General features: G+C 35.1%; 1 protein-coding gene across 1 annotated transcript; it reads right to left on the bottom strand.

Moving 5' to 3' along the window:
- Positions 1-1499: 1499 nt before the first annotated feature.
- On the bottom strand, positions 1500-12377 carry LOC134662634 (odorant receptor 4-like). Its single transcript, XM_063518907.1, has 8 exons — positions 11763-12377; positions 9986-10065; positions 8159-8259; positions 4931-5027; positions 3499-3603; positions 2034-2122; positions 1663-1729; positions 1500-1568 (listed from the first exon to the last, which is right to left on the bottom strand). The coding sequence occupies exons 1-8, from the start codon at positions 12373-12375 to the stop codon at positions 1500-1502; spliced, it is 1221 nt and encodes a 406-aa protein (XP_063374977.1). The 5' UTR covers positions 12376-12377.
- Positions 12378-13911: the final 1534 nt, after the last annotated feature.

Below are 13911 nucleotides of genomic sequence, written 5' to 3'. Positions count from 1 at the left end.
TCGAATCAGTGCGTCAGAATGTCCGTGAACATCCAGGAACATCCATTAAGCATCGTGGACAAGAATTGCAAATTTCGAGAAGCTCTCTCCAGCGTATACTCACTAAAGATCTGCATCTCCATGCTTACAAAGTTCAAATAACACAAGAACTGAAGCCTCATGATCACGGACAGCGAAGAGAGTTCGTTGAATGGATTATCGACCGCCAAAACAGGGATGCAGATTTTTCAAACAAAATTATCTTTAGCGACGAAGCACATTTTCGTCTCGATGGCTTTGTTAATCGTCAGAATTGCCGCATTTGGGGCTCAGAGAACCCACATGTGATTGTTCAAAAACAAATGCATCCACAACGGGTCACTGTTTGGTGCGGATTTTGGGCTGGAGGCATTATTGGACCATATTTTTTTCAAAATGAGGCCGGTCAAGCAGTTACTGTTAATGGAGCTCGATATCGCAACATGATAACAAGGTTTTTTTCTAGCCGAATTAGAGGATATCGATATGGAAGCAATGTCGTTTCAACAAGACGGGGCCACTTGCCACACAGCCAGAGAAACGATGCAATTACTGCTTGAAACATTTCCTTATCGTGTGATCTCTCGATTCGGTGATCAGAATTGGCCCCCGAGATCTTGCGATTTAACGCCTTTAGACTTTTTTTTATGGGGTTATTTAAAGTCTAAAGTCTATGCCAATAAGCCTACAATTACTCATGCTTTAAAAGAGGAAATCCGACGCTGCATTGAAGAAATTCAGCCGCATTTATGCAAAATGGTCATAGAAAATTTTGACAAATGAGTGCGTATGTGCCAGCAAAGCCTAGGAGGACATTTACCTGACGTATTATTCCACAAATAACCCTATTATGTATTTCAAGATTTTATATACAAATATATTATAACGAAAAATAATGTGTTTTTCATCAATTTCAAATCTTGCGTCCTTTTTGGGACATCCTTTATTAACGAAAAATTGCAATGTTTACAAGTCCTAAACAAATGTAAACAAATTAGGAGATTGGTGCTCTATAAATATTAAGATACTTTAGCATTTAGCATATTTGGCATAGTACTTATGTAATTTTTTGGTGATGGATTAATATTACGGTATTATCGAGCTTGGTCTTATTTACACTACATTTCATTTTTCGCCTTGTCACAATGGTATATGGTAAGAAAGTGTAAACATATGTGTTTATCGTTGACTGTACTTTACATAGTGGTAGAAATTACCTTACGTGTGCACAGAAAATCAAAAATATTTTCTAGTATCATAACTATAATTCCTACTACACAAAGTGTGACCAGCCCAAGATTTCTTGAATTTCCCGCCAAACATTTGTGTAATATTTCAGTAGCCAGGCTCTACGTCCGTACATAATACGAGCGAAATGCACGATAACTGAATTATATCATTTAGATGTCAGATGTCAGTGTACGTTCGAATTGGCCTGAATGAGTGATGTGCACCAGCTGTTGTCTTATACGCTCCAGTGATCAATGTTCACCGCCTCTATTATACACCGACTTCAACAAGGCAAAGTAAGACCAAGATGTGCTTAGTATCTGTAACAAAAATTATAACATATTTAATTATTGTACCTATTTATGAGTATATCAACCTCGCAAAATAAGCCTCAATATTAGGATACGGAAATACCCGTGTAAAAGCTCCCAGATTCATTTCAGCAAACATATAAGCAGTCAGCTTGCAAGATTTTTGTGACCTGAAAGCAGATATTTAGTAAATATTTATATATTTATATTTTTTTATAATATTTATGTTTGTAACATAGTTAATCGTGTTTCACTGTTAATGTATTTTATTTTTTAATTAATTAGCAGCACATTAATTAGGGCACCGCGTTACAGGAAAACAAGTTTTCTATTTTGTTCCCGAACGTTACGGATATAGCCTTTTATTGATTGCCTTTGTTTATGCGTTGGTTTGGTTTGTACCTAAGTATATAAAAGACAACTGATCTAGAATCGAAATTTTTGTATGACCCATCCCATAAGTAACTACCTTACCTGATTAGAATAACGAGTAAATTTTTCGCTGTTTTTACATCAACGGTATACCACAGAGTGTTATAGACAGCACTACTCACATCCATGCTCTGAAATATTAAAGTATTAGTAGATAGGTACCTACTTACTGCACTGTCATAAATTTTTAGCTTGTAATATTTTTATTATTATATGTATGTTAGTTTTTAAGGTATGTATTTATGGGCCTTAGTTGCCTGATAATAAATGATATTTGATTTGATTTGATTACAGATTTGCCAAAAGTATCCTACTATTAGAATACTTTTACAAATAGAAAAATATTTCTACAGTTTGTGTTCAAAATTATCCGGCACAGACGGCACAGTCTAATTATTCTAAATATCCCATTTTGTTAAGCATTAGATAATGAATATTATAATGATAGGTTTGATGGTGACTGTACACAACACATTTATGTTTTGAAACGTAACTAAATAACTATCAAACGCATACAATTATAGTAGTTTTTCTACTCCCGTGCTTTTATTTGTCATTTAAAGGGTCGTGCACACACCTTTAAAACCCTACCTTATTGGGTAGGGTTTTAAAGGTTACCCTCCATTTTTGCTACTTCTTGAATGAAAAATATTTGAAAATATTCAATTTTATTTCAAAGTAGGTAAGTGCTTGGTCGTAGAAAAAGTATTGTATGCAACGTTGTTTAACTGAGTCAAAAAATACTCGTGGCGTCTTTATTAACTTTACTCAAACCACTCGCCTTTTTTGACCTCTCTTAAACAATGGTTGCATTAAATACTATTATGTGACTTCTATTATAATGAAAGGCATTAAAATACAAGTGTGGGCTTATGAAACGAGCTTACAGCAATTTTCATAAAAACATCACACGAGTGTTTTAGTACCTAATTATGTACAGTCACATACACTGCTTTATCTACACTACACACAATGTGGTCACAATGGTTTGAGTAAAGTTAATAAAGACGCCACGAGTATTTTTTGACTCAGTTAAACAACGTTGCATACAATACTTTTCATATCTCTACAACATATCTCTATAATGTGTTCAGGAACCGTATGTTAAGACCGCCATTACGGCATTTGATCAATCGTCAAATCAAATCCCTTAGTTATTCAGAAATGTTCGAAATTTGAATGCCATTATTAAGAGGAAAGGGAACGACCAGTTCTTCATACAGACTACCTCTATATATAGGATATTGACATTATGGAATGTATTTAGGTACTATGTCGACTCATATAGTTATGAATGAAGTGTGGGTTATTTTTTTACAAAGATGTTGGAAAAATTAGTTCATCTTCGAATTCATTACTTATAACTCTTCATTGCATTCAACACTAGGTACATCAGTCTATGTCAAATATGTAAACATATAAAATGTTTGGGTTTTTCTCCTTTGAAATAAGACGAAAAATGTTTACTTATCTTTGACGTCGACTGCACTAAACTACCTATACTCACAGCTCGAGGAATATTATCGCCGTAATCGCATATCAGGTATATTTGCAGCATACATAGGAACAGGAAACTGAGAAAATTACCAAACATAGCCAAGTCCTTATAAGCCTGAAAAAAGCGGGTAATAGCAATAACTTTTACTCTGTACAATTTTAGCAAAGCTTCTTATGTAAATGAAACGTGCTAGGTTTGAATAAACTTGGTCAGAGAGCTTCGGGGAATCATTTCATTTTAGGAATTTGGTTTGAGGCAGACAGTGATTCAGTCAAAATGAAATCGGAAATCGTTTATAGGATGACTCACGTTAGACCGGGCCGGGCTTCCGGAGCTTCGTTTTCTATGGGAAGCATCACATGATCACCTGTCATCTGTCATAGAAAAGTAAGCGCCGGAAGCTCCGGCCCGGACACGGCCCGGTCTAACGTGAGTGATCCTTATTGCACATGGTACAGTCACGCTCCGTGATTGTTGGACATTCCATAGCGTAAGTATGGAACAACCAATTCAGCTAGGACCCTAAATGGCCTAACAATGACGGAGCGTGACTGTACATAGTTTGTTACAATAAAAACATAGAATCACATGGCACCCTATAAAGGGTATGGCAAGTATTCTTATAGCTAGGTAGGACTAAATTTTATATTAAAGGAAAAAAAATGGAAAAAGTTACGCTTCCGGCAGGACATGAACCCGCATCCTCCATCAATTGGTTAAGAGCAACGCACGGATTGCGGAGGATGCGGGTTCAAGTCCTACCGGAAGCGTAACTTTTTCCATTTTTTCCTTTAATATAAAATTTGGAATATCGCTCGCAGGCGAAACTGCTTGTTAAAAAATTAATTTAGGTAGTACTAATTTTAACAAGCTTTTATTAGGTCGACCTGTATGTAACTATGTAATGGAATCTAAGGTTATTTATCATCAATATGGCGCCAAAATATATGTACTGCGTCACGAAGTTATAGAAATGACGTTGTTTTCCTTACATATGTACGAGTAAGTAAGTACGTATAGTCAGCATCAAAAGTAAAATGAAAGCAATAAATAAACTGATTACTGACATCACATATCTTTTTAACAAGCTTTTATTAGGTCGACCTGTATGTAACTATGTAATGGAATCTAAGGTAACTAATTTAACCATCTTCCAAGGTCGTAGCGTCATGAAAATTGGCAATGTAGTTCTGATGACAATACAATACTCGTACTGTCGAACTGATCTGATGATGGAGACAGGAGGTGGCCATAGGAACTCTGTGATGAAACAACGCAACCTAATTGTGTTAGGGGTTTTTAGAATTGTCTCGATGAGTTTTAGTTGTCTGTCATAAGAAACGTACAGTCAGCGATAAAAGCTTGTACCAAAAATGAATTTTTTGCCAAAAACTTATTTATAGTAACATTATCTGCTAGAATAACGTGACAATGACATTACCGTGATATTGAACCCGGCCAGGCAGAGCAGCAGGCTGCTTGACATGAAGTTGAACAGGCACGACTTGGAATACAATGTTTCAATTAAATTGCAGCATCTGTAATGAAATTGAAACATTGTATTCCAAGTCGTGCCTGTTCAACTTCATGTCAAGCAGCCTGCTGCTCTGCCTGGCCGGGTTCAATATCACGGTAATGTCATTGTCACGTTATTCTAGCAGATAATGTTACTATAAATAAGTTTTAGGCAAAAAATTCATTTTTGGTACAAGCTTTTATCGCTGACTGTACGTTTCTTATGACAGACAACTAAAACTCATCGAGACAATTCTAAAAACCCCTAACACAATTAGGTTGCGTTGTTTCATCACAGAGTTCCTATGGCCACCTCCTGTCTCCATCATCAGATCAGTTCGTCTAATTATTCTAAATATCCCATTTTGTTAAGCATTAGATAATGAATATTATAATGATAGGTTTGATGGTGACTGTACACAACACATTTATGTTTTGAAACGTAACTAAATAACTATCAAACGCATACAATTATAGTAGTTTTTCTACTCCCGTGCTTTTATTTGTCATTTAAAGGGTCGTGCACACACCTTTAAAACCCTACCTTATTGGGTAGGGTTTTAAAGGTTACCCTCCATTTTTGCTACTTCTTGAATGAAAAATATTTGAAAATATTCAATTTTATTTCAAAGTAGGTAAGTGCTTGGTCGTAGAAAAAGTATTGTATGCAACGTTGTTTAACTGAGTCAAAAAATACTCGTGGCGTCTTTATTAACTTTACTCAAACCACTCGCCTTTTTTGACCTCTCTTAAACAATGGTTGCATTAAATACTATTATGTGACTTCTATTATAATGAAAGGCATTAAAATACAAGTGTGGGCTTATGAAACGAGCTTACAGCAATTTTCATAAAAACATCACACGAGTGTTTTAGTACCTAATTATGTACAGTCACATACACTGCTTTATCTACACTACACACAATGTGGTCACAATGGTTTGAGTAAAGTTAATAAAGACGCCACGAGTATTTTTTGACTCAGTTAAATAGGTATACCTACATTTTATGGTAATCATAGTGGTTTATTTAGTCTAGGTATCATAGTGGTTTTCCGGGTCAAGGTCTAAGTTGGGGTCCGAGTCTGAGTCTGGGTCCGAGTCCGGGTCCGGGTCCAGGACCAGGTCCAGGTCGAGTTCCTGGTTCAGGTCCAAATAAGGGCCGTCTCCGGGTTCTAGTCCAGGTCCGAGTCCGAACCGGGTCCGGGTCCGGGTCCGAGTTCAGGTCCAGCCGGAGTCCGGGCCCCAGTCCAAGTCAAAATCGAAATTAAAAATCACAAAACGTACTAAGTATTTATGCGTCGTTGAAACGTCGAAATCATCATCAGCAGTTCCACTTCATCAAATAGGTACTACAGATTTTAATGTAAATATTGTTTTTGATACCAATAATTATATACTAAAGGCTATTCGGTGGCGAATGCCCTAGTCCCAAAACGCACTATTAGTCAATACACTCTAATTTCGAAAGCCCCTCTTCTCATAAGAAACTATGCCCAAAATACCATATTTCCAAAAAGGCTCATTTTCGATTTACACGAGAACCATTGAGAACTAGTCCCAAAATACACCTTTCCCAAAATACCCCAAATTGTGTTCACCTGTGCGTGGCGTAATACTTTATTCCCATAATGCATAGGTCTCAAAACACTCTAGTTCCAAAATACCCTATTTTTTGGAATGTCTCCTTGTGATTGCTTTCAGCCGTAACCATTACCCGTTTGATGCCAAAAATATTTTTTGCAAAAATAGGATTTATTTAATTATTATTTTGAGCTATACAGGGTGTAATCGTTAAGTGTTGCTCGGCGATAGTTCCGTAAACATAGCAGATATCAGAAAATTTCAAATTGATATCGAAAGTGCATAAAGTGAAAGTGAAGGGCAATATACACACGAGTGTTGTAATGCCTAATTATGATAGTTCCATACACTGCTTTATCCACACAGGCATTAAAACACTCGTGTGATGTTATTATAAAACTCGGCTGACGCCTCGTTTCATAAACCCACGCTCGACTTTTAATGCCTTTCATCATATACAGATACATAATAGAAGTTTATGCCACAGTGATATAATAGCAAAAAGGAGTATCTTCGCAGCAATTACGACTCATATATGCCCTTTTTCTAAGAGAATATGACTTTTTGCAAAAAACACGAAAATGGCTTCCGAATCGATAATTTCCGAAAATATCCACTTTTGTATGGCAGGAAGAGATTTTTTTTTTCACTTTTTATTTTACTAAGTTACAGCTTTATAGTATTAAATTAACGATCGGACGGACGAACTGACGGACAGACAGACACGGCGAAACTATAAGGGTGCCTAGTTGACAACGGAACCCTAAAAACGTCCTTTGTCATTGCCATTGGTGAACTTAAAAAACACTAATAGGTATTGACGGCACTGACGTCCTTTTACGGAAATAATAGGGTATCTTTACTATCTATTTTGGTAAATACGCATCCTCAAAAGCATCAAAATAATGCATATTTTGAAAGCAATCACAAAGAGACATTCCAAAAAAATAGGGTATTTTGGAACTAGAGTGTTTTGAGACCTATGCATTATGGGAATAAAGTATTACGCCACGCACAGGTGAACACAATTTGGGGTATTTTGGGAAAGGTGTATTTTGGGACTAGTTCTCAATGGTTCTGGTGTAAATCGAAAATGAGCCTTTTTGGAAATATGGTATTTTGGGCCTAGTTTCTTATGAGAAGAGGGGCTTTCGAAATTAGAGTGTATTGACTAATAGTGCGTTTTGGGACTAGGGCATTCGCCACCGAATAGACTAAGCATACCCTTTAGATTTGAGGAGTTCCCTCGATTCCTCATGGATCCCATGTTCAGAACTTGAGATTGACATAAATGTGCCTAAAAACCTAACTTGCTTAACAAATAATATCTTAGAGACCGAGCTTTGCTTAGAAAACATATAATAACTCAAAAATATTGAGGATTTCGGAAACGGCTCTAACGATTTCGATGAAATTTGCTAGGTAGGTCTTATCTCTGGGAAAACGCAGATTTTTGAGTTATTTATGTTTTCCGAGCAAAGCTCGGCCTCCCAGATATTATACATATTAAACTACATACTTATTAACTACTAGTATAAATTAAATATAAATAGTAAATTAATATTTCCAACCTTATAAGTTTTTTGTGTCGACTAATGCAAGCTCGAAACTTCTCGTGGAATTTGTCATATCCATTTTGGTTCCATATTCTCGCATTCGGTGTTACAATTGTCTCAAAATCATGGTAACCACTCACATGATTCCGATTTTAACAAAAGGTGCCCTGAACTGCTCTGCCATTTCGCAGATACGACGGCACAGTGTCATGATATTTTCAAAAATCGATAACTTTACTTCTGCTAAAGCATTTTCAACGATTCTTTTGGTTTTTTAATGTTAAAGAAACAAAGAATTTATTTTACTACTATAGCATTGTGCTGTTATACTAAAAATAATTATTAAAAATTCACAAAGTTTACCCAATGAAATAATGTCCGCGTTATAGTAGAAAACTATTTTTAATTAAAAATCTAAATCGATAACGTATCTTTTTTTTGTATTCAATTTAAAGAAGACTTAATAAGCTTTTAATTGGTACTAAACACCTTGATAGCTCACCTATGAAATTGCAAAGTAAAACTAATTCAAATTCCGATAAGAAACTTTCGAATTGCTCAATCTGCTGTGAAACTATATATTATGTTCATGATTTTTTTGTGGCTAATTTAGACACTGAAGTACTAAAATATAGTAAAAAACAGTTTAAGACACTAATAATCTTGAAATAAAATGCATAACTTATGCAATTATGACGATGATAGTAGCTATATAACTTAAAATAACAAAAGAGTATATACGTACCTACTAAATTTTGGTGTTTTTATAATTTCCGATCACCAACAACCGAACTAACTTATAACTACACTAACACGTTTAATACATCCACCATAACACACACTTCACAACATATTAAGCACAATAAACCAATAATAACTATTAACACATAAAAGTATACTGATTACAAACGTAAATAAGCCGGTAAACTGACTTCTTCCATCTCAAAAATAAAGATGGCTACCCATTTAGGGTGGAGACACAACAGCGCGTGGTGCAGATGTTCAACAGAAATAGGAACTTTAAAATTGTAATACCTAATTAATTATTTATTTAATCGTATAATTATTTAGTTTATTCAATGTAAATAGCAAAGAAATATTAGTAAATACAAATTATAAGTAAGTAGTAAAAAAAATCCCAAAACGCGTATGCAACGCGTCTAGTACACCACATGCCTTACGATATGCAGAAATGCTTTAAGCAACCACAGTTGCCGGGTTTGTACTTACAATTTACCGTCACATGTTTTGATCGCTAATCCTGTGTAATACACAGTGATTTAATACATTATATGGTTTATTAATGTAACTTAATAATCGAACTATTTAATGGCTATTGGTTGCTCAAGATATATTTAGTAATCTTAGAAATGTAGGGCATTCAAATAAGAAACACGTCAAAAATCTACAGAACTATTGTTTTGAAGTGATATTATTTGGTCGTCAATATTAAGTAGGTCTAAAATATAGTTTTAAACTAATAGACCAATAAACGCGGAGTAGTTTAATATACATTACTAATAGAAATATCTAAATTTGAATACTTGAGGCATTTTAAAACACGCAGCAACTTTTTACACATCGCACTTCCTGAACAACTTGCAAAGTAAAATAGATAAGAAATACTGTGGTTATGTCTATATGGTTGAAACATTTTTTAAATATTGTCACGTTGGTAGTCTGTGTTTTAAAAATTGTTTATGCCGTATCTGTGCAGCCCTTCACAGATAATAAATAAAAAACCGCATACACTCCGTTTTGCAACTCGAGTTGCGACGATCATTTTAGAGGTGCGCAATCTTGAAACTCTAGTTGCTGGAATCATGTGAGTGGGTAAAGTAAACGGAACTGAACTTGTACAAAAGTGCAAAAAGTATAGTACAAGCAATCCGGGCCGACCACGGTCAAGAGACCAAACAAGCCTAAAAACACCGTCATATCAAGTATGAGAGTATGACACAAGAACTATGAATTTAGGTACATTATTTTCTCCATCGTACGCCACACATCTAGTGAATACATCTGATTAAGATGAAGTCAATGAGATATCTGAATTCAACACATGTTCAACACAACCAATTATGAACTTAGGTAATACTCGCCAGATGCATTTTTCAACCGGAAATTTAAAATATTTTAGACAAAGATTATCTATCGCCTCTAAATATGATCTACATAATTTTTAAGAAAAAAAAACCGACTTCTATGCGGCCCGGTGAAAGATTATTGTAGATGGTGCGCTATGTAGAAAAGGAGGTAAAACCACCCACTTTTCTAGTAGCATTTCGTTTCTGTAAGGCTCGCAGTTCTAACCTAACCTAACCCACTTTTGTTCGGTTCTGTGAGGATAGCAGTTCTAACCTAACCTAACCCACTTAACGGCGCATGCGGTGCGGTGTACGGGGGTTTGAGCGGGAGGGGTTTGGCCTCATCATACTTTATACCTACATTTTATGGTAGGTAATCATAGTGGTTTATTTAGTTTAGGTATCATAGTGGTTTTCCGGGTCAAGGTCGGGGTCTGTGTCCGAGTCCGGGTCTAGTCCAGGTCCGAGTCCGAGTCCGAGTCCGAACCGGGTCCGGGTCCGAACATGTTCAGAACTTGAGCTTGACATAAATATGGCTTAAAAACCTAACTTGCTTAACAAACATAACGAAGAGGAAAAATCGCCAAACGCGAGCTATGCGTCGTTAAAAGAGTTTCGTTCTGGTCATCATCAGCAGTTACACTTCCTCAAATGTTACTTTTTTGAATGTATATGCTTGATTTGTTGATAAAAACACAACAATCAATATATGTATGCCTTTAAAATTTGAGGAGTTCCCTCGATTCCTTATGGATCCCATCATCAGAACTCGAGCTTGACAGAAATGTGGCTTAAAAACTAAGCTTGCTTAACCAACATAACGAAGAGGACAAATCGCCAAACGTGAACTATGGGTCGTTGAAGAGTTCTGTTCTGATCATCATCAGCAGTTCCACTTCATCAAATGCGACAGTTTTTAATAAAAATGCTTGATTTTCTGATGAAAATACAAAAATCTCTATATGCATGCCTTTAAGATTTGAGGAGTTCCCTCGATTCCTCATGGATTCCATCATCAGAACTCGAGCTTGACAAAAATGTGGCTTAAAAACTTGCTTAACAAACATAACGAAGAGGACAAATCGTCAAACGTGTACCTACTATGCGTCGTTGAAGAGTTCCGTTCTGATCATCATCAGCAGTTCCACTTCATCAAATGCCACGTTTTTGAATGTATATGCTTGATTTGTTGATAAAAACACAAAAATCACTATATGTATGCCTTTAAGATTTGAGGAGTTCCCTCGATTCCTCATGGATCCCATCATCAGAACTGGGTTTTGACAAAAACGGGACCAATCTGTATGCATATACATACAATCAAAAAAAGAATTTTCAAAATCGGTCCAGTAATGACGGAGATATGGAGTAACAAACATAAAAAAAAAAAAAACATACAACCGAATTGATAACCTCCTTCTTTGAGATTTGGAAGTCGGTTAAAAATAATAAATTAACTAATCGTAAGTAGTAGGAAAAATAAACATTTTAAAACTATAAGTACTCGTAATTTGCAATAAGTATCTACTCACCAGTGATCACATGACGAATATATATGAAAGGATAAACCCTCAGATCGAACTCGTTGAATGGGTACATAACTAGAAATGGAAGTCTCAACTCTACTTTTCCTGACATATAGTATGTAAATGCCATTATAATAAGAGGGCTAATCAAGAACACAACCAGTCCAGTTACGCTTACGACGGTTGAAATGTTAATAGACAGTTGGAGTTTGCGGACCATATCACGTATTTCTCCGAAAGCCGTGGAACTTCTTTGAGCACTGGACTTAAATTGAGTCGACTGCAATTTACGCAGTGAATTAATAAAGTCATTTATATGGTGGCCGTACTTTATTCTGTAGTAAGTTTTGGCGCTACCCAGGAAGCAAAGAGTAGCGCAAGGCGCGGAATTGGTGGCTTCGAGGAACTTTCGTTCCATGATGCTATTGATCATCCAGGCTACTTCTCCTATTAGTTCACAATATAACATACAATTGAAAAAACAATAAAATTTCCGGCTCCATAGTCTCTCCATGAAGGTCTGGTTACTTTCTTTGTCATCAGTCTGCAATCCTATCATTCGTAAAATTTTATTTGTTTTTTGTAAACTCATTTCAAACGCAACTGATTCAAATGACATCATTATAACCACTCACATGATTCCAGCAACTAGAGTTTCAAGATTGCGCACCTCTAAAATGATCGTCGCAACTCGAGTTGCAAAAGGAGTGTATGCGGTTTTTTATTTATTATCTGTGAAGGGCTGCACAGATACGGTATAAACAATTTTTAAAACACAGACTACCAACGTGACAATATTTAAAAAATGTTTCAACCATATAGACACAACCACAGTATTTCTTATCTATTTTACTTTGCAAGTTGTTCAGGAAGTGCGATGTGTAAAAAGTTGCTGCGTGTTTTAAAATGCCTCAAGTATTCAAATTTAGATATTTCTATTAGTAATGTATATTAAACTACTCCGCGTTTATTGGTCTATTAGTTTAAAACTATATTTTAGACCTACTTAATATTGATGACCAAATAATATCACTTCAAAACAATAGTTCTGTAGATTCTTGACGTGTTTCTTATTTGAATGCCCTACATTTCTAAGATTACTAAATATATCTTGAGCAACCAATAGACATTAAATAGTTCGATTATTAAGTTACATTAATAAACCATAGAATGTATTAAATCACTGTGTATTACACAGGATTAGCGATCAAAACATGTGACGGTAAATTGTAAGTACAAACCCGGCAACTGTGGTTGCTTAAAGCATTTCTGCATATCGTAAGGCATGTGGTGTACTAGACGCGTTGCATACGCGTTTTGGGATTTTTTTTACTACTTACTTATAATTTGTATTTACTAATATTTCTTTGCTATTTACATTGAATAAACTAAATAATTATACGATTAAATAAATAATTAATTAGGTGTTACAATTTTAAAGTTCCTATTTCTGTTGAACATCTGCACCGCGCGCTGTTGTGTCTCCACCCTAAATGGGTAGCCATCTTTATTTTTGAGATGGGAGAAGTCAGTTTACCGGCTTATTTACGTTTGTAATCAGTATAATTTTATGTGTTAATAGTTATTATTGGTTTATTGTGCTTAATATGTTGTGAAGTGTGTGTTATGGTGGATGTATTAAACGTGTTAGTGTAGTTATAAGTTAGTTCGGTTGTTGGTGATCGGCAATTATAAAAACACCAAAATTTAGTAGGTACGTAGATACTCTTTTGTTATTTTAAGTTATATAGCTACTATCATCGTTATAATTGCATAAGTTATGCATTTTATTTCAAGATTATTAGTGTCTTAAACTGTTTTTTACTATATTTTAGTACTTCAGTGTCTAAATTAGCCACAAAAAAATCATGAACATAATATATAGTTTCACAGCAGATTGAGCAATTCGAAAGTTTCTTATCGGAATTTGAATTAGTTTTACTCGGCAATTTCATAGGTGAGCTATCAAGATGTTTAGTACCAATTAAAAGCTTATTAAGTCTTCTTTAAATTGAATACAAAAAAAGATACGTTATCGATTTAGATTTTTAATTAAAAATAGTTTTCTACTATAACGCGGACATTATTTCATTGGGTCAACTTTGTGAATTTTTAATAATTATTTTTATTATAACAGCACAATGCTATAGTAGTA

The sequence above is a fragment of the Cydia amplana genome, chromosome 3, assembly GCF_948474715.1.
Source record: "Cydia amplana chromosome 3, ilCydAmpl1.1, whole genome shotgun sequence".
NCBI classification, from domain to species: domain Eukaryota; kingdom Metazoa; phylum Arthropoda; class Insecta; order Lepidoptera; family Tortricidae; genus Cydia; species Cydia amplana.
The sequence above is the reverse complement of the archived record's forward strand: the minus strand, read 5'-3'. Positions and strand labels throughout refer to the sequence as shown.

Coding starts and splice junctions, on each gene's coding strand:
- LOC134662634 (XM_063518907.1), bottom strand. CDS start 12,375: ATGTCATTTGAATCAGTTGCGTTTGAAATGAGTTTACAAAAAACAAAT. Junction 5,028..8,158: donor CGACACAAAAAACTTATAAG/GTTGGAAATATT, acceptor ATTTCATTACAG/ATGCTGCAATTTAATTGAAA. Junction 1,569..1,662: donor ATCTGGGAGCTTTTACACGG/GTATTTCCGTAT, acceptor TTTTTGTTACAG/ATACTAAGCACATCTTGGTC.